This window comes from Trichoplusia ni, chromosome 20 (assembly GCF_003590095.1).
Source record: "Trichoplusia ni isolate ovarian cell line Hi5 chromosome 20, tn1, whole genome shotgun sequence".
In the NCBI taxonomy this organism is placed as follows: Eukaryota; Metazoa; Arthropoda; class Insecta; order Lepidoptera; family Noctuidae; genus Trichoplusia; species Trichoplusia ni.
The window spans coordinates 3326193-3350599 of record NC_039497.1 but is presented as its reverse complement, the minus strand read 5'-3'; the positions used below and the strand labels follow the sequence as shown (position 1 = coordinate 3350599).

The following is a 24407-nucleotide window of genomic DNA, read 5'->3' as shown; positions in this document are numbered from 1 at the left end:
ATTAGGATTCACACCATCGTCGCTGCATCGTAATGAAAAAACTTTGAAATAAACTTTTGAAAAATTGAATAACTGACGTATTTATTTTGATAAGGATTACCATCTCAACAAAAACAGCTTCGCAAAGAAGTTTAGTTTTGGAATAAAATTATTAGCCAAAAACATGGTTGTGGTTCGATTCCGTTAAGATCTCAGGTGAAAGAAAATGCATTCCTATAAAATATTTACCCTGTTTTACTATTTTATTTCTATACTTCAAAAAGAAACACAAGACCTGCTAAATGATCATTTTGTCGAACATAATAATACACGCCCACGTCGAATAGAAATTCACCTCTTGAGTTTAGATTGAGGAGCCACATTAAAAGTATTGTATCTTCTTTTTTTAGCCCTACAGAAGTTAAATTTTTTGAAGGTGATAGGCAAAATTGCTGCTAAATGATGATAAATTTTCATAAATATTCATTGATTACTTAACGAGTTCTAGATGGCTCCTCAATTCAGACGATTAGATTGAGGAGCCACTTTTGCACTCAAATATCTACTGATATATTTTTCTAAATCTGGCATTCGTCCTGTTGAATAAGCTAAATTGCTGCTAAATAATAGTGCTACTAATGGTTAACTACACTATACTAAAACATACCGAGATAATAGAGTTCCCAACAAAAACATTCTGCAAGTCAAGGCGAGTCTCGATACAGCTACTTCTTTATCTCTAACTAGCAGTTGCCCGCGACTTCGTCCGCGTGGTAAACAAACCGTAGTACATCATTTTGTTCTATTGTCAATAGTATTAGCAGCGTATGCAGAAATAGGTTTTCGATTTTACACCTTTGGTTTCATTATCGCAATTTTCTAACGGAACCCTAATATTTTTCAAAATAAATTATAGCCTTTGTTCAGCGGGGATAATGTAGTTTCTCACAGTGAAATATTTTTTCGAATCGGCCCCGTAGTTTCGAAGCCTATTCGTGTCAAACAAACAATCAAATCATTCCTCTTTATAATCTTAATATATCAGGGTGTCACAAAACTCAACGATAAGCTGAGACCGGATGAAAGGCCAAGTGATAACAGATCAGGGAAAAAAAATCTGTTTCTATTTTGTGAAAAAAAAAAAATTTTTTTCATTGCATTAATTTATAGTTTCGAATAATAGAATCGTTAATGAAGATCCCGGAATTAAAATACTCACAGCGAAATTGTCACATTGGTGATCACAGGACTTAAAAATGCGACGAGGGATGTCGAATTTCAACTTTTTAAATGTCTCTTATCGCTGAACTGAGTGATATGGTATTTTTTTTATATTTTTTCCCTGGTCTGTTATCACTTGGCTTTTCATCCGGTCTCGGATTATCGTTGAGTTTTAGGACACCCTGTATAAATCTCATGTCACTATGTTTCTCCTCAATGGACTCCTACACCACTTAACCAATTATAATAAAATTCGCACACCATGTGCAGTTCGATCCAACTTGAGAGGTAGGATAGTTTAAATCTCAAGTTATAGTCGCAATTTATTCTAACTACGCGGACGAAGTTGCGGGCAACAGCTAGTATTAGTAAAGTATTGGAATCTAGAGAAAGTCGCGTAAGCTCTAAGGTTTCTTGCTGCGGTTTCTTTATTATTGTAATGTTAAAATGACCGTTTTGTAATTCAATGAATTTATATATGACATTATTTTTGAATTTTGACAATGTATTGTAAAGCGAGACAAATGTGTTGTTGTATGTGTAACCAGGTCTGAGTGAGCTTTGTTGTGTCTCTATTTAGTACACTTAAAACCTGTTTACCTTTAAAGAAACCTTGTTTAATATCACTAAGGACACCTTCTACGCAACGTTCAATGAAGGCTTATTGGCACTCGCCTGCACATCACTGCTTACATTAGGCATTACACTTAACAAAAATCAAAATATTTACATGCAACAATATTTGACAAAACTATAAGTAAAATATTGACAAACTAGTTTAATGATATGCACACTTAACAGCAATCCTACTACTATTATAAAGGCGAAAGTTTGTAAGTATGGATGTTTGTTACTCTTTCACGTAAAAACTAATGAACGGATTTGAATAAAACTTTACCACAATATAGCTTATACATCAGAATAACACATAGGCTACAATTTTTGAGGTTTCTAATGTGAGGTGATAAAAAAACTCATTTTTTGAGCTTACATTGCAAACGCTGACTGAATCCTACAAGATAGATAGAAGGCAGGTATAAATTATAACTTATATCTTCTAACCACGCCGACGAAGTCGCGGGCAACAGCTAGTAATTAAAATAAGGCATCAAAAAATTCATTGGCATTACTGACAGCTGGGAATATGTCGACAAGCTTGGCGACATTGCCATGTTGAAGAAAAGCCCGGTCGTCCTTGGTTACATTTTATACCAAAGAAAGGGTGTGCTTAATGATTTGATCCATTTTATCCAAAACAACATATTAGAGTGCTTCCATAGGTGAGAAGAATCGAGGGAGTACGGTAAAAGGATCAAACAGCAAAAAAAAATGTGTAATGGCCGATTGCATATTTATTTGTAAGTATGTATGTTTTAAATTTTGGATTTTTTATCTTAAGAACGTTAAAAAAAATAAAAAATACAAATACTTGACAGTATGTACTGACAATATTATATAACTACATCCAAGATTTGGTGGCAGATTATTTATATAATAATCAGTTATTTTATTTACGACTATTACTCAAACATTGACAATCTACATACACTTAAAATAAGTACTAAAAACAAGAACAACAATAATTAAAATAAGGCATCAAAAAATTCATCGACATCGCTGCCGGCTGGGAGTGGACCCAAAAGTCTGGCGGTCTAATTCTCTGAGCGAGGTAAAAGCCAGCCTTTGGGTCAGGAGAAGGGTCAACAAGACGCTTAGCTTATAAGCGTTTTGGCACTCGGTCCCAGCGGCCCAGAAGTATCGACCCCAAACGGCTCAAAGAATTAACTACCAACTGGATTACCATATTTGCGCCGTTTGAGGTTTTCAGCAGCCGCGGCAGCAGAGCCAGCGCAGCTCGAAGAGCCGGGAAGGTGAGATGGCGCAAGAGTATCGACACAAGTGGCGTCCCACACTAAAGGCCTACCATCTTCCAAGGGAACAAAGACATATCGTCCGGTCTCTTGCCATCATCGCGTACCAAACCATTAGGTCCTAATACAGCAGGTACGCCGAAGGCAACAAGAGCTCGACGGATAATGTCATTAATATTCGCGTGACGAGCCATGCAACCTGCACTACGGCTGCATGACAGACCGTGGTGTCCGAGGCTGTTGACTACTTCACCACGGTGGCAGCGATGCGGAGAACAAGAAGATGCACCTAGTCTTATATCAGTGAAGTGGACCGAGAATAGATATTTTATGCTGGTAAACTAATACGTGAAATTTTGCGGATGACGAGCCCTCCCATCCGAATGGGAAGTGTGGCTCGGGACCAAGCCCGGTCATCCATCGATACATTTAAAATGAAGGGTGAGGCTTAATAGTATTTAATAATTTCATCCATTTTGTCTAAAAGATTAGAATGCGTCCATAGCGGGGGCCGGGGGCACGGAGGTAGTATGTCAATTTAGGACCGAAACAGCAAAAACGAAGATTTCATAGATTGGAGACCCAAGGAGGTGGATACAAATTTTTTCAACGATTTTAATTGAGGGAGCTGTGGCATTAAATTTTGAAACTGTCTGTTGTCTGTCTGTACCATCACATACCTTATGGAATTGAACTTATTTAAGAAAAAAAAAAAGAAGTTATCTAGAACTACATCTACATCACCTGCTAGAGTCCCATCAGCGAGATACCAAACTATAAATTTAGAATTTAGCTGCTGAATTATTGGGTGAAAGTTAATCTAAATATCGCCGGCCCAAGAGGATCACCTTACTGACAGCCAACAGCGGATTCTAACAGGTTGTCCCGATAATTTTGAAGGTTGTCTATAGCATTGCGAAAGGAAACTATAAATTTGGGGTAATTCATTTTTAGCTTCTGCCAGCAAGGTATTCCTGTTTACTGATTTAAAAGCATTTTTGATGTCAACCTTTAAGACGAACCTTCTCTGCCAGAATTCAGGAAGGTCGATAACGCGTGTACTGCAGCTTCGCAGCCCCGTCTGGAACCGTAACCAAGTTGCAGGGGCTGAAATTTACTCGAAATAATCTCACCATAAAAGTTATAACAAATCTTGGCTGCCATACGACGGTATGTTGTACGGTGTACGTGTTGACGGTTACCGCCATGCCTCTTGCTTTCGTGAACTGTATAATGGGTTAGATCCAGACGTCGACGTGGTTTGCAATTGCGCAACCGGGTCTGTGTGCTTTGTGTGCCTTTCCAATATGAACACTCTGACCCCGCTAACCTTTAAAAAAACCGTGCCTGAGAGCAAAGACGACACCTCTCCAGGACATTTGAAACAAAAAGGAAACTTAAATACAACACAACAAGTCAAAAAATATCAAGCCGCCCGGGGCATCGGAACCTGCACACGTCAGCGTGCGGTGCCGTAGCGACCGTTGCTGGGAGACTCGCAGAGAGCTGGTCCGAGGCTCGGCGCTCAGTTCCTGATACCAGGATCACCAGTAGTATACCTGTGATGATTCGTTACACGATGCTATGCGATAGAAAATATCAATGTTCTTGATGCGGTTGATCCGTTGATAGGCGATTATCTTTTTCTCTTTTTTCAGCAATTTTCCAGAAAATTGTGCGTGATTTTTATATTGATTTAAGATTTAGGGAATTCGTTTCGTAATTATAATTTCCGAATCAAAACAACAAGGTAAACAACATCTGTCAAACGTGATTTGATTTGATTGACAGCTAAGAGCGCGTGCTGGTGGTGCCGCGGCGACCGTTGCTGGGACGACTCACAGAAAGCTGGAGTGATCTGCAATGCACCACTTGTTCTCGTTCTCACCACCAGTTCACCAATAAGGTTATAAAAAAAATATAGATAGTTCATGAATGACGTTGCAGACTTTTGTCCACGAATGAGGATATATCACATTCGGTGCAAACCACCCGGCCCCCGAGTAGAAGAATTTGTTCGTGTGCCCGCGACTCGACTACCTACGTACCTACACGTAGCTATACAATTCATGACGAACAGGGCCGCAACGGCTCACCGAGTGCATACCAAAACACGGTAGTTATTGATGACTCTGCTCCCGAACAAATTGTTATATTCGGGAGCAATGTGTTAATTCGGATGTAGCAAAATTACAGCTACGAATGGTATAAGTGCTACGAATATCTCGTGTGCTACGAACTCAAGTATTCTTAATGTATCAAGTGTGTTACTTATGAGGAGTACACTACTGTGTCTAGTATAGTTTGAGATAGAGTCTCAAGGGCATTTCGATGCCAGGAATGTACTCTTTGATACACATCAAGTCAAAAAGAAATAAAATACATTTATTCATTCAAGGCTAAAGGCTAATAAGCAGTATTTTTGGACGTCAAATTAAAGATTAATACCATAGCGTCCATCAAACACCGCAAGTCTCAAACTAAGCAAAACTTGTATTAAGAGTACTTGATAACTGATAAACATACTTATGTATTTCTAAGTACATACAAAATGTAGATAAATTACAACCAGAAACGGAACAAATAATCGTGCTCATCAGACAAACAGTTGTCCTGGGAATCGAACCCACGTTCTCCGGTATAGCAGTCAGCGTCACTAACCTCTAGACCAGCGGGCCAGTCGAAAGAGAAGCAACGACACAACGACACACGGAAAATCTTTACTTTTGATACCATATAATATGATTTTGAGAAATGAGTAAAGATATTTTTAGTTAGATAGAGAAGGCCAATAGAAAATGATTGTTACAATATTCTTGATTGAAAACTGCAGTCGCCATGAACGCACCACACTAAGACGCTCAAAATAAATGTACTGCACCTTTAGCCGAGAGGTTGAGGTCACCACGCCGAAACCACAGAGCGCGACTTGTCGCGGGTTCGATCCCCGCGCAGGACAAGCGTTTGTGTGATTCACGAATGCTTGTTCTGAGTCTTGGTGTATTTCTGTGCCTGTGACTTGAATGTTTGTAAAACCCCCGCGACCCAAGGATTAAATTCCTTAATACGGGATTTTATATCATACTAGCTGTCCCGGCAAACTAGGTATGTACCGCCTAACAGTCGATGATCACAGTGGAGACAAAATATTGAGGGTGGACAACCCTTATCACTTAGGGTAATGAAAAATAGATGTTAGCCGATGCTCAGTCCTACTGAATACGCATATAAAATTTGGTAAAAATCGGTAAAGCCGTTTCGGAGGAGTACGGTAACTAACATTGTGACACGGGACTTTTATATATTAGAAGACTAGCTGACCCAGCAAACGTTGTTTTGCCAAATAAATGTTTTTCTAGTAGTATGTATTTTTAATGCCCCATTATAAAAAATAAAAACAAAAAATTTCGTCCAAAAAATAAAATATGTTTTTTTTAGTGTGAGCAACCCTTAACACTTAGGGTATCTGAAATATCCGGGATCTCATTAATACCGGGATAGGTGATCGCAATCAAACAAGTATCTTCCGCTAGACGTATATTCGGACTGCGTGCCGCTAGTACAAAATAATATTAGTTGATGAGCAGTATATTGATAAATTAAATCCACTAGTAGGTTTTCTGTAAAAGATAAAGTGTTTTTACCAAATTTTATCTGCGTATTCAGTAGGTCTGAGAATCGGCTAACATCCATTTTTCATACTCCTTAGTGTTAAGGGTCGCTCTCACTAAATAATAATATTTTTGTATTTGGATGAAATTTTTTGATATAATTTATATATTTATAATGTGGCAATTAGAAATAATTTATTAGGCAAAACAACGTTTGCTGGGTCAGCTAGTCCCTTTTACATAACGAAGCGCATATTCCAAAATCACTTATTAGCTGCTATCTGAATTGAAAAACAATGACATTCTTTCTATGAAACAATCCGTCAAGTAATTTAACAGGAGCTTATTTTGGCGGTGGTGAAACAGGCCCTAAAAATAATAATACAAAATATGCATAATATATACCAAAAATGTTACAAAAATCTCGAAAAGAAGAAGAAGGATAAATGGAGGCGCCGGGTATCGATCCCGGTACCTCTCGCATGCTAAGCGAGCGCTCTACCATCTGAGCTACGCCCCCGGTGATATAAGTTTTCAAATTATCCTTCTTGTCGAGTCAGTCAGTTAACGTTTTTACGTTTATTTAAATTGTGCGTGTATTTAAAAAAATATATTTAATGGGGTTATGTAGAGGTTTAGATGGCCGAGAGGATGAGCTAAAAATATATTAATTTTTTTTACCACTGACCTGGATAACAGCGATTTTTCGTTACAAGGGCTATTTTTTATTACATTTTGAGGGTTGTTTGTTGTTTGAGAGCCAAAATTTCCTCAAAAAAATATTAATTTCAACGAAGATTTCTTTTAGATAAAATTCGGTAATATTCAAATAGAAATGCGTAGCGACCGCCAAGTCAGCGTACTTAACTCGTAACTCTACTAGTTGACCTGTATTATTGTACGCTGAATTATGGTAATCTATAGTTTCGACAAACCCGAGGTTGCAATAAGAATTGAAATATAATTAACAAAAAAAAAACAATGATAATTAGGGTTCCGTACCTCAAAAGGAAAAAACGGAACCCTTATAGGATCACTTTGTTGTCCGTCTGTCCGTCCGTCTGTCCGTCCGTCCGTCCGTCCGTCCGTCCGTCAAGACCCTTTTTCTCGGGAACGCGTGGAGGTATGAAGCTGAAATTTATATCAATTACTCAGGTCTACTGTCCCTTGAAGCTGTGAAAAAATCAAACTTCTAAGGCAACGCAATCAAAAGATACAGCCGTTTATGCCGCAAATTTTCGACACTTGCAGGGGAATCAAAACCTACAGGGTGCTTCCCGTGAACTCAGAATCTTGAAATTTGGTACGAAGCAACGTCTTATACCATAGATAAAGGAAAAATTACAAAAACCATAAATTTTTAGTTACATCACATAATATTTTTTTTTTAATAATTTTAAACTTACTACCTATTTCCTCATAAACGCGTAGAGGTATTAAATTGAAATTCATACCAAATACTCAGGTCTATAATACCTTTAAGCTGTAAAAATCAAACTTCTATGTCAACGCAATCAAAAGAAACAGCAATTTAAGCTGCATATTTTGAAACGCGCGAGTACTCGCAAGGGAATCAAAACCTAAAGGGTACTTCCAGTCGACCTAGAATATTGAAATTTGGCATGAAGCAACGTTTTACAATCGAGTCATATATATTTATATGACTCGATTGTCGTAATGAACGAACTTTGTAAACCTTGCAGGTTTGTACGGAACCCTCGGTGCGCGAGTCCGACTCGCACTTGGCCGGTTTTTTTTCCAAGTCCCACACTGAATTAGAAAACTAAACTTCAACTTTCTAGGTGATCTGGAACCCGGTTAGTTTTGATCCATAGGCATAAAAAAACACTATTTTTGTACGTTAATTTCTAAACAACCGTCTGGGATGTGTTCAGAAATGCACTTTTTCGTATGTATCTCGCAACTCATAATAATAATAATATTTGAGCCAATTTTTGAGTTAAAGACTGACTTCAAATGGTTTGTGGTGTGATCATACACGGTGCTTACTAGTTCTAGATCTGGGACTTAACTTGTCTAGAATTTGACTTAAATTACTACAGTCCGTTGTATTCCACAGAAGATATAGAGTCATGAATATCTAAACTGATTTAATAAAACACGGGGGCTTTCACAAGCATTCAAGTCGCATACACAAAGACACCCAGAATCAGAACAAGCATTTGTAGGTTGCAGCATCGCTTCTCTTGCACGGGAATCAGACACGTCGCGCTGTGTGGTTTTGGCGTGGTGACCTCAACCACTTGTCTATTCATGAAAATTAGGGCTACTTACACAGCAGTGGCGAGCTACACAACAAGATCAAATCAAATAAGACGTAGTTAATGGAGCGGTTCTGGTTAAGCTGGGTGAGACTCACGGATTTTATCGCGGTTTTATTTTATATACTAAAATTTATTTTATTCTTCTCAGTTTGATTTTTGAAGGCGGTTCCTATTTTACGTAACAAATTATAATATAGTCTTTCTGTTTTGTTTTAATTTTTTGTTTTTAATTTTTGTTCCTTACTTTTTAGCAGTAGATTCTTAATTTACTTTAGTTTCCGTTAAGTTAGGTACCTATTGGTTTATTAGTGAACTAGCTGTTGCCCGCGACTTCGTCCGCGTGGTTAGAAGGAATAAGTTATGACTTATAAATGCCCTATTTTTTCCACATTTTCCATTGTACCTTCGCTCCCATTAGTCGCAGCATGATGGTATATAGCCTAAACTTGTCATAATATTGAACTTGGCTCTCAATTCAAATAGCTATGGCCAATTTTTAGGTCGATTGTTTTAAAAGTGACCCATAATGTCATAGCATTCAAAAAATTTAAAATATTTCTTTATGTTTTTTTTTGGTGATAAGATCAGGTATTTAATAAGGCCAGTTTTAAAATTAATTAAATTACATTAACTGATTTTTGTTTTTCCGGATCTGCCATTTTATTTTATGCTAGGAGGTTACATTGCGAGACAAAATAATTATTTTATGTTGAATTAACAAATTGTTGTTGTGCAAATGTTGTTTTATTTATTTGTAAATACTATTTAACGAAGTACAGCGATGAAATCTTATTTTGAGATTGGGCGCTAAAATCCTTCTTATTCCGAACTGTCAAAATGAAATGTGACGTTTCGTTTTGTCTTGATTTTTGTTACATTAGGCTGCCTTCACACTAGCGTTTTTCCAACGCAGGCATTCGATGAACGTATGCGTCGCGTTGTCGCAACGTTTCCTCTGCAGTTGGAGCATTTCGCAGTCATTTCGGTATTATCATGAACAAAATGAATTCCGGCTAGGAAAAACTGTTTATTTCTGCGCTTTTAAAAAGAAAATTAGAGTGGAAATCAGAAAATAAAAATAAAAGAATATGGCAGAAACCATTATGGAGTGTACGGTCAAGTGAAAGTGATTATCTTATGCTTTATTCAAAACACATAATGAATGATTCAAATTATTTTTATTCTTACTTTCGAATTGCGAAACCCGTATTTGATGAAGTGTTACAAAAAATACAAAGTGAAACACATTTGGGGCTTTGTGTATCGGCTGAAAAAGACTTATCATGGCAGCCAAGGAGAGGTAGGAGGCGAACAGGATTGTATATCACATCGCATACGTTGCGCACACGCGGCTCTAACACGGCGTACTGATTGTTTCAGTAGAGAAGCGGCGACAACGCAAAGCACGCAATGCGTCTTTGCGGCCATAGAATGCCTACGCTGGCCAAACGCTAGTGTGTAGGCAGCCATAATCAATTGGATTGGATATTCACGTGACAGTCGGTAAAACAGTGCAACATTACTCAAGGTTGGAACTACGTTACGGAACCGCAAGATGGCTCTGTTACCATATTTCAAATATTCTTTCAGAATATGTGTACAAAGGTTCATGATGATCGGTTGAGTACTTTTCGAGTAAGTATTTTTTAGAAATAATTGTAATGATAATGGCGTAACCTAAAAAACTTCTGATCTTAATAAACCTGGCCTTCTTTAAATGCGGTGTTTTTATCTTATGATTAGCAATACATGCTCTTTAAAATCAGATATATTTCATTTATTAATGCTTATTTAAGTTACTACCTAAAATGATGTATAGAAAGCTACCATAGCTCTTTATGTTTTTGATGAGATAAAAATATCAATAGCTCGAATTAGATATATCTCCATCATTTTTGTAGATACCTTGGGCCGTCCACGACTGTTTTTTAATAGCACAAGGGTGAATGTTCTCTGGTAGAAACCGCATCACATTTTATATTAAAATTCTCTACAACGCCTCTGGAATCTGCATGTTGGACCTGTGTCCTCGAGCAAATGAAAGATTTAATGAATACCTGCCTACTTACGTCTCACTGCTGGTGACAGGCTACTTTCCTTAAAAGGAAGGTCCAAGCATTGATCACCGTCTCGGGTACTCAATGTTAATTAAATCTTATTTTAGAATAATCAGATTGAAGGTGGAAAAAAGGGGTAAATAAAACACTTGTATTGAGATACACCAATAAGTTTAATGTTATAATCGCAATAAGTCATTAATGTTTGCATCAAGATATTCACGTCACTATATGTGACATAATTCTAAGTTACTACGTAATACATAAATGAGCCCTGTTTAAAGGGCGTAAAAGACAGAATCTGCTGACCCTGCAGCCCACATTTGGGCGGGCGACTAACTACTACACGATATTATATAGACATTCAATATAAAGTTCCGTGGGATCAGGATATTCCTGAAAGATCAGATTACTGCTACCACGGACGATGACATGTAACCGATCTCTACTTGCTCAACTGAGGGCCAAAGAGATATCTCGTCACCCAGGTGCGTCAACCGACGGTTGGTAAGCTGGCCTAGCATACAATCACAAACAAATCGAGTTCACAAAAGCAAATCAGTCTTACAATTAGTAGCCAAAGCAGACTGCTTCTTAAAGCAGGTTTTATGCAATCAATTATACAAAACTAAGTCTTAAAAGAAATTGAGCGATACAAGTCGGGTCGGGGTGTCCTACTTAATACATTTTGGCAAAAGTGACTTTGTTATTCTGGCACTGCATCGAATTCTTTACATTTAAGCTGTTGCAAGTCTATTTTGCTGGGTAAGATATCGTTTTATCTGTCCGTTCATGGCGTATGATGACTGCATGCCCTGAAAAATCGACAACCCTAACTTCCTGAAAAGAAATAAAATGCTCTTAAAGACACCTAAAGGTTAATGTATTACAGAGGTAATCAGTCAGTGGTTTTTTCATAATAAATGCAATTTAATAATAAAAAGGACGAAGGATCCTAAAATTTTGTCAAAAAATATAGGTACAAAAGAAATTTTTAATTTCCGAAACCTTCCTATGCCTAAACCGGGTCTTACCCAACTTCCCTAAATCTCTTTTACCATTCTAATGTTTGAGCCTTGCCTTCAGTTGTCCCGATTGTCTTCAGTCAGTGCACAATCATGGGATTGTGCGTATAGCCCCCGAGTCTCTATACAGTGAAACTGAGGGCTATCAGTCGTCTCTACGTAATATCAAAATTCCACGTTCACACAGAGAGAAGGAGACGAGTCTTGCCGATAACGTGTTCCGCTTTGCTCTCACTCTAGCAAAGGACAACTTCTGATGATGACAGTCAGAGTGACACGTTATGAACAAGTTTCGCACGACATACATTACACACATATATAGAGGTACCCGTTTGAATTTGTCAATTTCAGCTTCCCAATTCAAATCGAATATCGAACGATCGAAGACTGTGATAATTTTAAATTGAATTTGGAAGAAAATTTTGAGTCCAAGCAGTCTTCGGTTTTTCTTCAGATGTTTTAAAGCCGACAATTTTGAAATCGGAACTTCTAACGGGAACCCCGAGTTACACAGAAAGAAGGTTAATAGTCGCCCAAATTTACTTGAAGGTCTTGACGTGACGGATCGGAATCTTGTACTTCCGATAGATGGCAACCTCGCGACGGCGCAGCACGCGCTGCAGCCGGCCCGGCGGGATGTTCGGCAGCATCTGCTCCAAGCGGTCCAGGTACTTGTCGGCAAGCACCGATTCAATGGCATGCTTAGCCATCAGATAGTCCAGGTGAGCGCGGTCCTCCACAGTCAGCGGCACCTTAGCGAGCTTGGCGCCTGGAAACGCGAGGTGAAAGCTGTGATGACTGATGTAAAATAGCGGAAGATATTTTTAAATTGATTGGAGAAATCGAATTTTAATTCAAAAAGCCTGCCTTCTGGGTCGGATATGGACGATTTTAGCAATAAATTGAAGCGAGTGTCTTCAAACTTATGGAAGCTATTTTATTCTAGTTACCAAAACTCGTTCAGCTGCCGTGGTTCTGCCGGTGTCACCTAAAGTATGAGAGTATATAAGGCAATACTTACTTAGCACCTTGAAGTCCACCACAGCGATGCGGATCACCTCGTCCATCAGATCCTGAAAGAAGGAGGAAATCTATTGTTATCACCAGCCGTAACACGATTGGAAATGAAAATGGACGCGTGAAAGATAAGTAAAGAAAATAAAGGGTAGACATTATATGCACAGCGACGCACAGAAGTATATTTTTGTTTTTTTGGTATTGCGCTTTGATTTTAAGACCTAATTTTTGCCTTATTTTCAACTAGAATTTTTATTTAAATATTTATTTTGCTTTTGCACAGTATTTTTAAAAATATTCAATCGCCAGATGAGAACACTGTAGCCAGTATTGAATCAATTGCATTAGGCAAAAAAGTATGGGTGAAATTATTTTCAAAATTAGCAATGCTGGAAGTCTTTTCGCTTTTAATATAGTTTTCATTTAGCAAAGGCTTCCTAATTTCAAATTACGCTGAGCACGCAAAAATTAATTTATATAAAATTTTGCTTGAGCAGCTGCGCTGAGCATAGAAATAAAAGAAACTCATTGTTTATCAATCAAATATTCACATGACTTTTGCCAGAAATAAACATGAGCTAGCAAAGCTTATTGAGAAAAAAATCGCAGTATTTATCGTTAATCGCAGAGCAACCCTAACAACATAAGATATTTGTGTGTATGTGGGTGAGTGTGTGTTTGTGCAACATGTTCCGAAAGAGCCTGATCATGATCGTGGTCTAAGATTTCGCATTTCAGACAACGTTGTTCATTTTTTTGCGTTTTGAGTTGTTTCAGCCATGACCAGGTTCTTTCCAAACAGGTTGTATATCCATTGTCGGGGATACTTACGCGGGCCGTAGCCTGCTCCAGGTTGAGCGTCTTGATCTGCATGCTCGGCGGGTACTGCGACATCCGGCGCACGAAATACTTTAAAGTATCGACGCGCCGGTTGCACCGGAACATCTTGTTCATGCTCTCTACGTCCGGAATTTTGACGGTTTTAATGTACTCGGAGGTCAACTGGAAACATTGAAATTAGAATAATTAGTTTTCATTCTAAGAGTTTTGCTGTCTACTGACTATTGATTCTGACTGTCCATTCGGGATCAACCTCAAAGCAATGATATTACCGAGGGGATTTTAAATCTCAGGCAATTATTTTGCAAAGGGGATATGCCTCATAAAGGAAAAGGCTATTGAAGAGATTAAAAAGCTCAGGCACCGATTAGGCAAAGGGCCAAGTTGCCCAAATTGTATGGAAATTTTCGAGTTCAGCTGCACCAATGCTTTCACTGATCACTGTTGGTCATATTTAAATCAAAAGCTTGTATTAAAGACTTGACTTTAGGCGCAAAGGGTTAAGACAAAGACTCTGGATAGAAGACAAAGGAATGTTCTGTTTCACGATCTTAAAACCACTAATTGATATGAAAACGCATACCTAGAGTCCAATCCCGGTATATCAGGACTGCTTGAAATTAAACCGAAGTATTTTAGAACTATTTCGCGATCAAACACTTGCGAGAACACACTTAGTACTGAAAGGCGTGACCTGATATGCAGGTATGAAATGCAAATGGCGTCGTGCAGGTTGCGCCGAATGCACCGCGCATCAATCGATATTTCAAAAAAATATTTTTAGCAATAACCTAATTTCGAGATTTTTCCACTTAAAACTGCTTTTATATGACTTTACGTAAGCCGGGAGCGTTAAACCCGATCATTGAAAGTAAATACGACGAAATTGACGAAAAATCACTTAATATATGGAAAAGGTTACCTTTGTAAATTTGGATGTTGAGGATCAGCACAGCATCATCAGCTTTGGGTTCAGCGTCAGCATATTCATTCACCAGAGAGACCGATCGCCTTGACAAAAAAGTCCCTTACCTGTACTTAGTGAAGGGGGTGGAACAAAGACCAAGTATTTCGAAAAATCTTCTCGAAAACCGCCGCCTTCATTACCAGTGATGCCCGAAGGTGTTGTGAGTCGATTCCCGCCAATTTAGACCAAAATTGAGGGTTTAGAGTAATATTAGGAATTTTCTTACCAGAGAAGGCTTCGAAGCAGCCGGCGGGGTCGGGCTCTCGTTCGCAAGGGATCGATGGAACCTCGCATGCGCGCTGCGTCGACGTCACACAAATTTTCCTCCTTACCACACTGACTACACACGGATATGAAATCTGAAATTTCCCTGAAAAAATATCCGAACGTAAATCTTTTCAAAGTATTTTGAAAATGAAATCTTTCTTAAACTCACCCGCGGCCTTCTGGTACAAGATTAAGTGGAGCCTGCACTGTCGAGAACTCGTCATCTCAAGACCCTTGGTGTTCATTCTAGCCTTGACGAAGGTGAACAGCATTATTAACGGTAATCATGGCATTGAACATGTTTTACATTGTCTTTTATCCCCTTGTACTCTCCCCACAATTTAGGGTTGGCCCGGCCGGGCCTGTTGCTAACAAGGAATAAAGACTGTGAAAGGAAGTGGCACTTAATCCCATTCAAAGTAAACGACAATCTTTACTTTGGCTAGTTTTATTACTGTCCCTCTATTGAATACACGCTCCTTTCAAAATTATCAATTTAAAGAATCTAAAATTTTATAGTTTTTTAATCAGTTATAACGTAGTTTTTCATATGCCGTTGTGTTTGCAAACAATTGACGTTCAATTTTACGGAATAGACTGACAAAAATCAAACAACAAATAAGTTAGTTGTGAGACTTGACTTGAGTATTGTGACCTTTTTGTGGCACTTCCTTTCTCACAATTATGTTCCGTGGTTCACAATCACTTAGGGTCAGCTGTCATCGCTTTGTATGTCTTCCATTCATCCCTACTGCTAATAATTTCAACACTGACTTCGAATCTGATTTATCTGGTTTTATATGATTTATTTCGAATGTTAACAAACATAGGAATATATTGTTAATCAAAAACTGCACCTAAAACAACTTTAGATGAAATCTCTGTTCAAAAAGCCATCCATGTCTTTTTAAATCTTTCGCATATTTGCGACTTTTTTTCTGATCTGACAATTATTCTCTGCATGAAAACGTCAAAGTCGGAAGGCATATAAATTTGACAGCTGACGTCATTATAATTTATGGCACTCGTCAACTTAATATAATATATCCTCCAATATCAATTGATATACCTAAAAACTCATTCAAATTATTGTCTATAATGGAAACATTAGACATTCACTATATTTTTTGTTTAACACTCCTGATCTTAGGCTCAAGATGTAGACGTTATTCATCAAATTTTATGACACCACTAGGCTATCAGATGAATACTTAGATGGGAGTTCGAATCATGTGAAATAAACTGCTCAATTTACAACAATAGGTACTTAGGTATATAAACAACAAGAATATTTGATAACCCTGTCAAATTAACTGCGTAGTACAAATAATCTTCCAATTGAAGTTAGATTGAATCGGGAGTATATAGGGTAGGGTCGCAAATAAAACAACATTGGATTTTATTTTTTTTATGACACAACATCTAGTTCTCGGTTACATGATTCTACGATTCTTATAATGGATTTGAATAACATTTAAATGGAAACAAAAAGATACTAAGACACACTACTACACAACATTGATTAAAATTATACTGAGTTTGTTTTCTCTCTTGTTTTTATTGCGTATTATGAATAAACTAGCCTAAAACATTCAATGTAAATAATATTTTTTTTTTTGCGTTTGTATAGAAGATGAGGTACTATTATAAGGCGTGCTCGGAATATATCAGAGTGAAGATTTAGGAAAGGAAATGTTTGGAAAGGAGTGCGAAGGTATACAGAAGGGAGATCAAAAATACTAGAAGATGACGTGCTGCTAAATATGATGGAAAGTGTGCAAACTATCTTATTGCCTAATCCTATTGCCTACGTGAATATATATGCGAATTCGCATTACTGCACAAAATCTGTTACTGTTAGTTTGTGTTTGGAATATTACTAATTAATTCTTAACCTTATTATTGCACTTAATTAAAATTACTGAATAATAATACGTTTATTTGTACGATGTTTTTACTAAACTATTGTCTTAATTATTTGCGCGGGAAGCTGCACTTGTTGTGTTTTGAGCGATAGTGACATGTTAACTGTAAATTATTGCTGTAGTATGTATGTATATAGATGTATATATATATGTATATATGTATTATAACTAATTATTACTATTTTGAGGTTAATTTGTATTGCTATTGTTACTTATGTCTAAGGTACTCGGGCAGGTACTCTGGTTAAGCGTCTGTCCGCGTTTAAAACTAATCTTAATTCTAAATGGGGTTATTACTAAGACAAAATGTGACAATATTAGAGGTAGTTGTCCCTTGATGCCTCATTTTCAAGATGTTAAACGACCAGCGGTTTCATATGAAGTCCCGGCATCAGCACTTATATGATGGGTTACCATCAACGACCGTTGCCAACAGCTTCTGAAAATTACAAGATATGATATTAGTAAAGGGTTCAATTTGTTTCGTCAATACCATTCTCTTGGAAACTAATCTCGCAAATACTTCTGGAATACTTGAAGAAAGAGAGAAAACAATTGACTGTAAGTTTAGGGCGTATTGAAGTGAAGTTAGTAATACTTACTCATGCAGAAATAGCGACAGGCTTGATGCGTCACTGCTGCGATGACTTTACATCAACTTTCCAGGCGGCGGTATCTTGCATATGTTTCCGAAGAGACAGAGAAAGATGGTGCCTGTAAGCAAAAGGAAAGGAATCATTAATTATGGATCTATTGACCAATATCTCCAGAAGTGTTGTGTGCGAGCCGCTTCTACTGCTGCAAGTCATTCTTTCTTAGGTATTAGTTGTTTCCAGGAGGCACATTAAGTCGTTTTCAACTGCCTCTTAAGGAAAGCTAGTTGGAATTGAGGTGAAACTTTGCATTATATCGTATGTGCTTCGCTTGCAAAACTGAAGATTAATTCCAGTAGTTCCTACTTCGATTACACCAGCTCCTAAACGAAGGCTGTATTTAAAAGCGAGTTGGCTTCAAGAGGTGGTTTTGCCCCCTGTATTGCGTTGCGCATCTCATCTATATATAGACAGCCACCCATTATATTGATCTGTATGTATTTCCTATCCTAAATTATGTGATAAACAACGGGAAGGGCTTGTAAAGAGGTCGCATATGAGTTTAGAAGCTAGAAAACTGGGAAATTCAATCACTTTTCATTGTTTCCCAAGGCTAACTATAGTTGCAGGGTGCATCTATATAGATGACCTATATAGGTATCCGCCATTAATATTGGTACTAATGCAAGTATCGATTTTGATCCCCGACAAGTAATATTAGCTAAAATGGGACAATCTTAGCTACATTTGGGATAAATATCACTGATTGAGTAAAAACAATCCATCCCGCTGTGTTAAGAACACATATTTACTTGTTGAATGCTTTTTTTGCGCCTTCCATACAATAGGATGTATCTAATCCTTTTGTTTCAGAGTGATCACACTTTCTGGATATTAAATGCATAGAGAACCGTTTAGAGCTAAGCTTTAGCGGTCTGAATGAGTGTATATTTTGTTTTGGAATCACCAGAGACCTTTGTTATACCTAACTCCTGAATAAGTCACAGCTGTGGTATCGCACTTGGGGTAATGAGATGCTCTCTAGTGAGTATAGAAGGTAATTATCAGGATTTGATGATGGGATTTGAGATGTGGTGAGTGTATGAGTGTTGGTGTTACTTGTTGAACTTACCATTGCCAAGTAGTCCGAGCGCTTATGTCCGATACGGTCTACTTCCTTCTTAACACTTCACACGGTTGCCAATTATTGCTAAATATTACTAACTAAGTATTGCAAAACACTAGAGGTAGATGGATAATAAGAGGTCAGAAAACACGTCCAGCCCGGCCGGCGGCCGGGCTGGACGAGGAATCGATGTAGCGCCGGATGTGCTAGCTTTTTTCAGAAAATACTAGACTCGGAACCAAGGTAATTATTCAACTATCATAGTTTTAGTCTATGGGTGAATAATAGTGGGTTTTGGCGGTACTTTTGAAAGATTTCAATTTATAAATTTGTTATTCTGTAATTTACGCATACAAATGCCTATTTCTTTTAATGGAAAGGGGTGTGTGACTACCGTGGGATCGGCGAGGGCTGTTTTTGTGATCTCCTTTCATTCACGAAACAACTTTTTGTGCAAAAATTACGTTCTTTCTATATACTTACGTAAATATTGTATTTCATTTGTTTATGTTGTTGTTTTTGTAGTCAAGACAAAGGATTTGATAAAAACAAATATTATGTTGTTCTGTCTGTTTTTGTAACGTTAAAACTTACTTATAAATTCAGAAGGTTGTCATAAATAGTTCTACTTACTAGTGCGCGCGACGCTGTCACGTGCGATTGTAAGAATGTATCCGGAAGCTTAATTTGTGCGTCATGAATGAAAGCTGAATTAGCATACAGCGTCACTGTTTGTTTACAAGGGGTGCCGCGCATGGCGGCGCGCGTAACGTTGAATTGAATTAACTACACATACATAGATAGGTACGTCTCAATAAGTTTGATTTAGTGTTAACGATTTAGAATTAAGACCGCTTTCGTGGATTCAAACTTGAGAGTAATAGATAAAGATTTTTTATTCTTTATTGCACAAACAAATATACTGAAATAAGCACACTCGAGAATTTAGAAAAGAGTTCTCTGAAAAGAGTTTGAATGAAAGCGAGAAGATATGTAGAGGGATAAGCAGAAGTGTGTGTGTGTGTTTGTATAGCACCTACGAGGAAAAGTTTGATGTTGAATGAGTTGAAAAGACTTTATTGTGAAGAAATACATGTTAGGAATTCGTCGTAAAGGAATATAATGATCCCGGGCATATTTGCAATATTAATACTCATATAGAACATTCTAAAATAACGTATTTGTTATCTAATTAACTTACTTACGTACTTTCAAATCTACGATTGAAAATCTACATGGCCGTTTTCATTTCCGAATGCACTTTGCATCAGGATCATAAAAAGCAATTAATTTCGAGATTTTTTTACAAACCCCCTAAAATTACCATTTAGGAATAATCTAGCCAATCTCACCAAGATTCAAAGCCAGGCATAGACACATCGTTTGCAGTTTTAATGGCCCGGTCCGCATTGCAGATGCAGGCACTGCACATGCGCTACCTTTGTTTGACCTTTCCTTGACATATGAGCCAGCATGAAATATGGCGGTTTGTACTATATTATAGATAGGTATACAGCTGTGTTACATAACGAGTTTTGATTTATTATTTTACGAATTTTAAAAAGCCATTTAGGATTCCAAGGAGTTTGAATAATGAAAGAACGAAGAAAAGTTATATTCAAATCAGTAGGTATTTTTATGCCAAATTTTCTAGTTACTAAGATGATTGATTGCGTACGAATTTTGAGACGAAATAAGGAAAAAAAGGACTTATGGCATTGTCTAAATTAATTTAGGTCAGATGCAATGCACTTTCCGATATCCCGACTTCGGTCTCCAAGCGACTACGGTCTCAAACTTATGGAGACACACGATTGGAAACTGAAGGCCTAGAGTATCGGTGTTTGTCCAACAGAATAAGTGTAGGTACTTGGGAATCAAACCCAATTCGCGGGGAGGACAAAGGAGTTACAGGTTTAGGAGTAAGGGTATAATGAAACATGAATAGACACAAAGAAGTACACATTTTAATTTCAAAATCGCTCAGATGATCTCCGAGCGAGGGTCCAATAAATTGATTACAAACATGTTTGAGTATTTGATATCAGTCGACTTACGATAATATCGTTAACCCTGTAGTGTCCCTATACAGTGGGAGGGTTAAATACACATACAATAGTATTCTAAAACGCCATTTTTTTTAATACATGCAGCGGCAAGTCTCCAAGAAAAGAGAAACTACGTCAAAAACCTCGTATTTAAAGTTAAACTTGATATTTTTGTAAAATATAAAAGTTCCGAAATCTAGTAAAGAGTACATAATATAAAAAATAATCTAAAATAAAGTTTTTGAAACTCTTCTAATTCCTAAACCGGGTCTTACCCATCACACTAAGTCTTACATTTGTAATGCAATGCCTTCGCTTTGCCCAGACATAAAGATGATCACGATCCATTCCTAAAGGCACTCCGGCCGTCTATCCAAAGAAATATTTGAAATCCAATTTAGACAAGTAAAGAATGATAACGCATATGTTTAAGATGACAAGGATGGTTTTGATGACGAAATTGCAGAGCTGCAGTACGTCGGGGGGCGGCGCGTACCCCGCGGGGGTCTGCTAACCCGCCCGCAGCTTCTCCCGGATCTCGCGCTCGCGCTGCTTGATGGCAGCGTGGATGTACCCGGGCGGGGTGTCACGCATGGTCTCCTGCAGCTTGTTCAGGTACCCGTCCACCAGCTTCGACTCCATGGCGTACTTGGCGCGCATGTAGTTCACCAGCTCGCGCTCGGACTCCGGAATCGGAGCGTTGGCCATCTTGGCGCCTGAAAGTAGGAAAATCATTGTTAATATATTGAAATATGGTTCATCTTCAACCTGTTCCAAGAGAAAATTGAAAGGATTTTCGCTTTAATCCCTGAACTGAGTTAGAAGAACAATGGAACGAAGAATAAATGATGAATGAATACTTACAAAGAGCCTTGTAGTCGAAGACGGTGATACGAATGATCTCGTCCATCAACTCCTGAAAGAACAACAAGTTTAATTGCAAATTAAATTATTGAACTCAAAAGTGCTGTGAAAAAGGAACATGAGAACAAAAATGTGCATATTATGATCGTATTGAGAAACGAAATTCACTTCAAATGCTTGTCGAGTATGTAGAGGTGAGATGAAAACAAAAGAATGGTCGAAAAGTAAAGTTTATACTTGCATTGTATGTAAACACAGTTTGTCTTCTTAGGGTAAAATAAGATTAAGAGATACGCGAAGGAGTTGATACTTACTTCGGTGCTGGCGTTCTCCATGTCGAACTGCTCAGGGCGCTGGTAACTGAAAAACAGAAAGCTTTGGTTAGGGTCCATGTTGAGAACAAGATGGCGTCCCGTGGGCCCGCCATGATGGATGCCATTAAATATTCAGAACGGATTCATTGATTGATTTCTATTTCTAGATCCGGTGGAATATGCATTTTAAAAGGAAATATCGCAATTTGAATTGATTACTAGCACTGGAAAATAAAGAAGGTTTAAGTTATATATGTACCTTCTTGTATGTTAATACAAACACCACATTTCCCACAAACAAAGACAAAAATTTGCTAATTTTTACGAATTCCTTGTTAATATACCAAGGTTTCTATTACTTTTGAAGTTGAACATATCTATCAATACTCTATAGGTAGGGCGTACCTATAGAGAGTCCTACCATCAAAGAGAAAGTCACGAAACGAAAAATTACTTTCAGAAAAACCACTTTAAAATGCACTAGAAATTCGCGAAAACCTATCATTCTAGTCAGGGATAGCTAAGCACAAAGAAAGATGATAACTTACTGTTGCTTGCGGACGGGCATGATGACGCTCTTTCCGTAGCACAGCCAAACACAGACTGACGCTTTAGGGACGCTCGTGGATGTTTGGCAGACGAGAAATCTATATTTCAAGGCATGCGCGGTACTCCAGCCAATGGGAGCCTGCGGATACGAGGGGTGAACCAACCCCTATTGGAGCAGACTTTTTAATTTTATATGATGCCAAGCGTCCCCTACTGTACATGTTAATTTGTTTTCATTCGCCAGACAGGTACTTGTCGGGTCGTCTGGGATGGTTTTATGCTATATTGAAACAGCAGAACATAAATGTTTTATGGAATGTTTGAAATTTGTTCATACATATGAGGATTTTGTTCAAAGAGTATTATTTTTGTTTTGTATATGAAGTATGAATGTTTCTTATTATTGTATTCGAGATTTCATTCATACCCTTACCAAACCAATTTGATACTTTAAATGACTTTCTTTTTACGGAAACGTAAATTATAATAGATTTTAAAAAAAAACACGTTTTTTATGATTTGATGAAAGATTTTAATAAAATTTGAATGAAGTGAATTAAAATTTTATCAAAATCTGTCTAGACTTCTGTGTACTTGTAAATTGTATTGTCATCGGGTTTGAAGCTACCCTGAAAATTTCAGACTGCTAGCTTATCGGGGAGTGCCTCAAAATTTAGTTGCAAAGATCCAACCGGTAGGAAAGACAAACTAGAAATTTAGTGAATGGCGCATTTACATTAGTCGGTTAGATCGTATTCGGCTGCTGGCCGGATTCGGTCACTGACCAATATAAACAGGAATTCGTTTGGTCGCATTCGGTTTGGCAGTATTAGGTAAGCGTTTCTGTCAAACCGAATGCGGCCGCCGTCTTCGGTGACCGACCTAATGTAAATCCTACTACTATTATAAAGGCGAAAGTTTGTAAGTATGGATGTATGGATGTTTGTTACTCTTTCACGTCAAAACTACTGAATGGATTTGAATGAAACTTTACCACAATATAGCTTATACATCAGAATAACACATAGGCTACAATTTTTGAAGTTTCTAATGTGAGGTCGTAAAAATACTCATTTTTTGCGCTTACATTGCAAACGTTGACTGAATCCTACAAGATAGATAGATAGAAGGCAGGTATAAATTATAACTTATATCTTCTAACCACGCGGACGAAGTCGCGGGCAACAGCTAGTACGCCATAAATGAACCCCCTCTGCATGGTTCAATATTCATTATACTCATCCATAATTACTTAGCTTGGCCAAGCTCCTGTGCTCCTGCTCGCTATCCGGGAATAGCTGAAATGTGCTCTAAGTCTGACCACACTACGTCGCATATTGGCTGAGCTCTCATTCAAGTTCCTTATCACACTCAAATATAGACTTTAACGCTATCAACGTAAAGTTTATAAACGCTTGAAATACAACGATCAAGTAGAATACAAAGTTAAATTTGAAATGTGTTATTGCCAGCCGCGTAACCGCGTAGTATGGTTAAAGCATCCGAAGTAATATTCAGGAGACGCAGGTTCGATTGGAATACATAAAGGCAGGCCGTTTGTTCTTCCTCACGTGCCTGGCTGCATCACTCAGAGACACTGACTCATGCCATGACAAAGAAAACTGGTTATTATATCGGTTCACTAGAACAATTTTTTTTAATAAACGTTCTACTATTTTTTTTCGCCGATTGGACAGGCGTTGGAGCGCTGAGGTTCCTTATTCGCGTAGCTTTTGTTACTGTTGCTGAATACGACAAATTATTTTGCTAATTTTCAATTTTATATCACCGTTCAAACCTTCCCTGGACTTTCGAAAATATTTCAAGACTAAAATAAGCCAAATCAGT

The 24407-nt window shown here is 37.8% G+C and overlaps 2 protein-coding genes and 1 non-coding gene across 7 annotated transcripts; all 3 read right to left on the bottom strand.

Annotated features, from left to right (window-relative positions):
• Positions 1 to 7129: 7129 nt before the first annotated feature.
• On the bottom strand, positions 7130 to 7202 carry Trnaa-agc. Its single transcript has one exon. It is a non-coding gene; the product is annotated as a tRNA-Ala (tRNA).
• Positions 7203 to 11178: 3976 nt separating this feature from the next.
• LOC113503858 lies at positions 11179 to 15921 on the bottom strand. 2 transcript variants are annotated; one of them, XM_026885971.1, is made up of 5 exons: positions 15100 to 15921; positions 13898 to 14068; positions 13071 to 13122; positions 12593 to 12818; positions 11179 to 11864 (listed from the first exon to the last, which is right to left on the bottom strand). In XM_026885971.1, the coding sequence occupies exons 2-5, from the start codon at positions 14018 to 14020 to the stop codon at positions 11762 to 11764; spliced, it is 504 nt and encodes a 167-aa protein (XP_026741772.1). In that variant the 5' UTR covers positions 14021 to 14068; positions 15100 to 15921; the 3' UTR covers positions 11179 to 11761. The 2 variants fall into 2 exon arrangements, with proteins under 2 accessions (XP_026741772.1, XP_026741773.1); XM_026885972.1 differs by lacking the exon at positions 15100 to 15921 and adding an exon at positions 14490 to 15088.
• A 611-nt stretch (positions 15922 to 16532) lies between these two features.
• On the bottom strand, positions 16533 to 23040 carry LOC113503829. Of its 4 annotated transcripts, none has more exons than XM_026885929.1 (6): positions 22559 to 23040; positions 22011 to 22056; positions 21697 to 21757; positions 18791 to 21548; positions 17668 to 17779; positions 16533 to 17504 (listed from the first exon to the last, which is right to left on the bottom strand). In XM_026885929.1, the coding sequence occupies exons 1-4, from the start codon at positions 22576 to 22578 to the stop codon at positions 21343 to 21345; spliced, it is 333 nt and encodes a 110-aa protein (XP_026741730.1). In that variant the 5' UTR covers positions 22579 to 23040; the 3' UTR covers positions 16533 to 17504; positions 17668 to 17779; positions 18791 to 21342. The 4 variants fall into 4 exon arrangements, with proteins under 4 accessions (XP_026741730.1, XP_026741731.1, XP_026741728.1 ...); XM_026885930.1 differs by having other exon boundaries at positions 21697 to 21748; XM_026885927.1 differs by lacking the exon at positions 22559 to 23040 and having other exon boundaries at positions 22011 to 22552.
• Positions 23041 to 24407: the final 1367 nt, after the last annotated feature.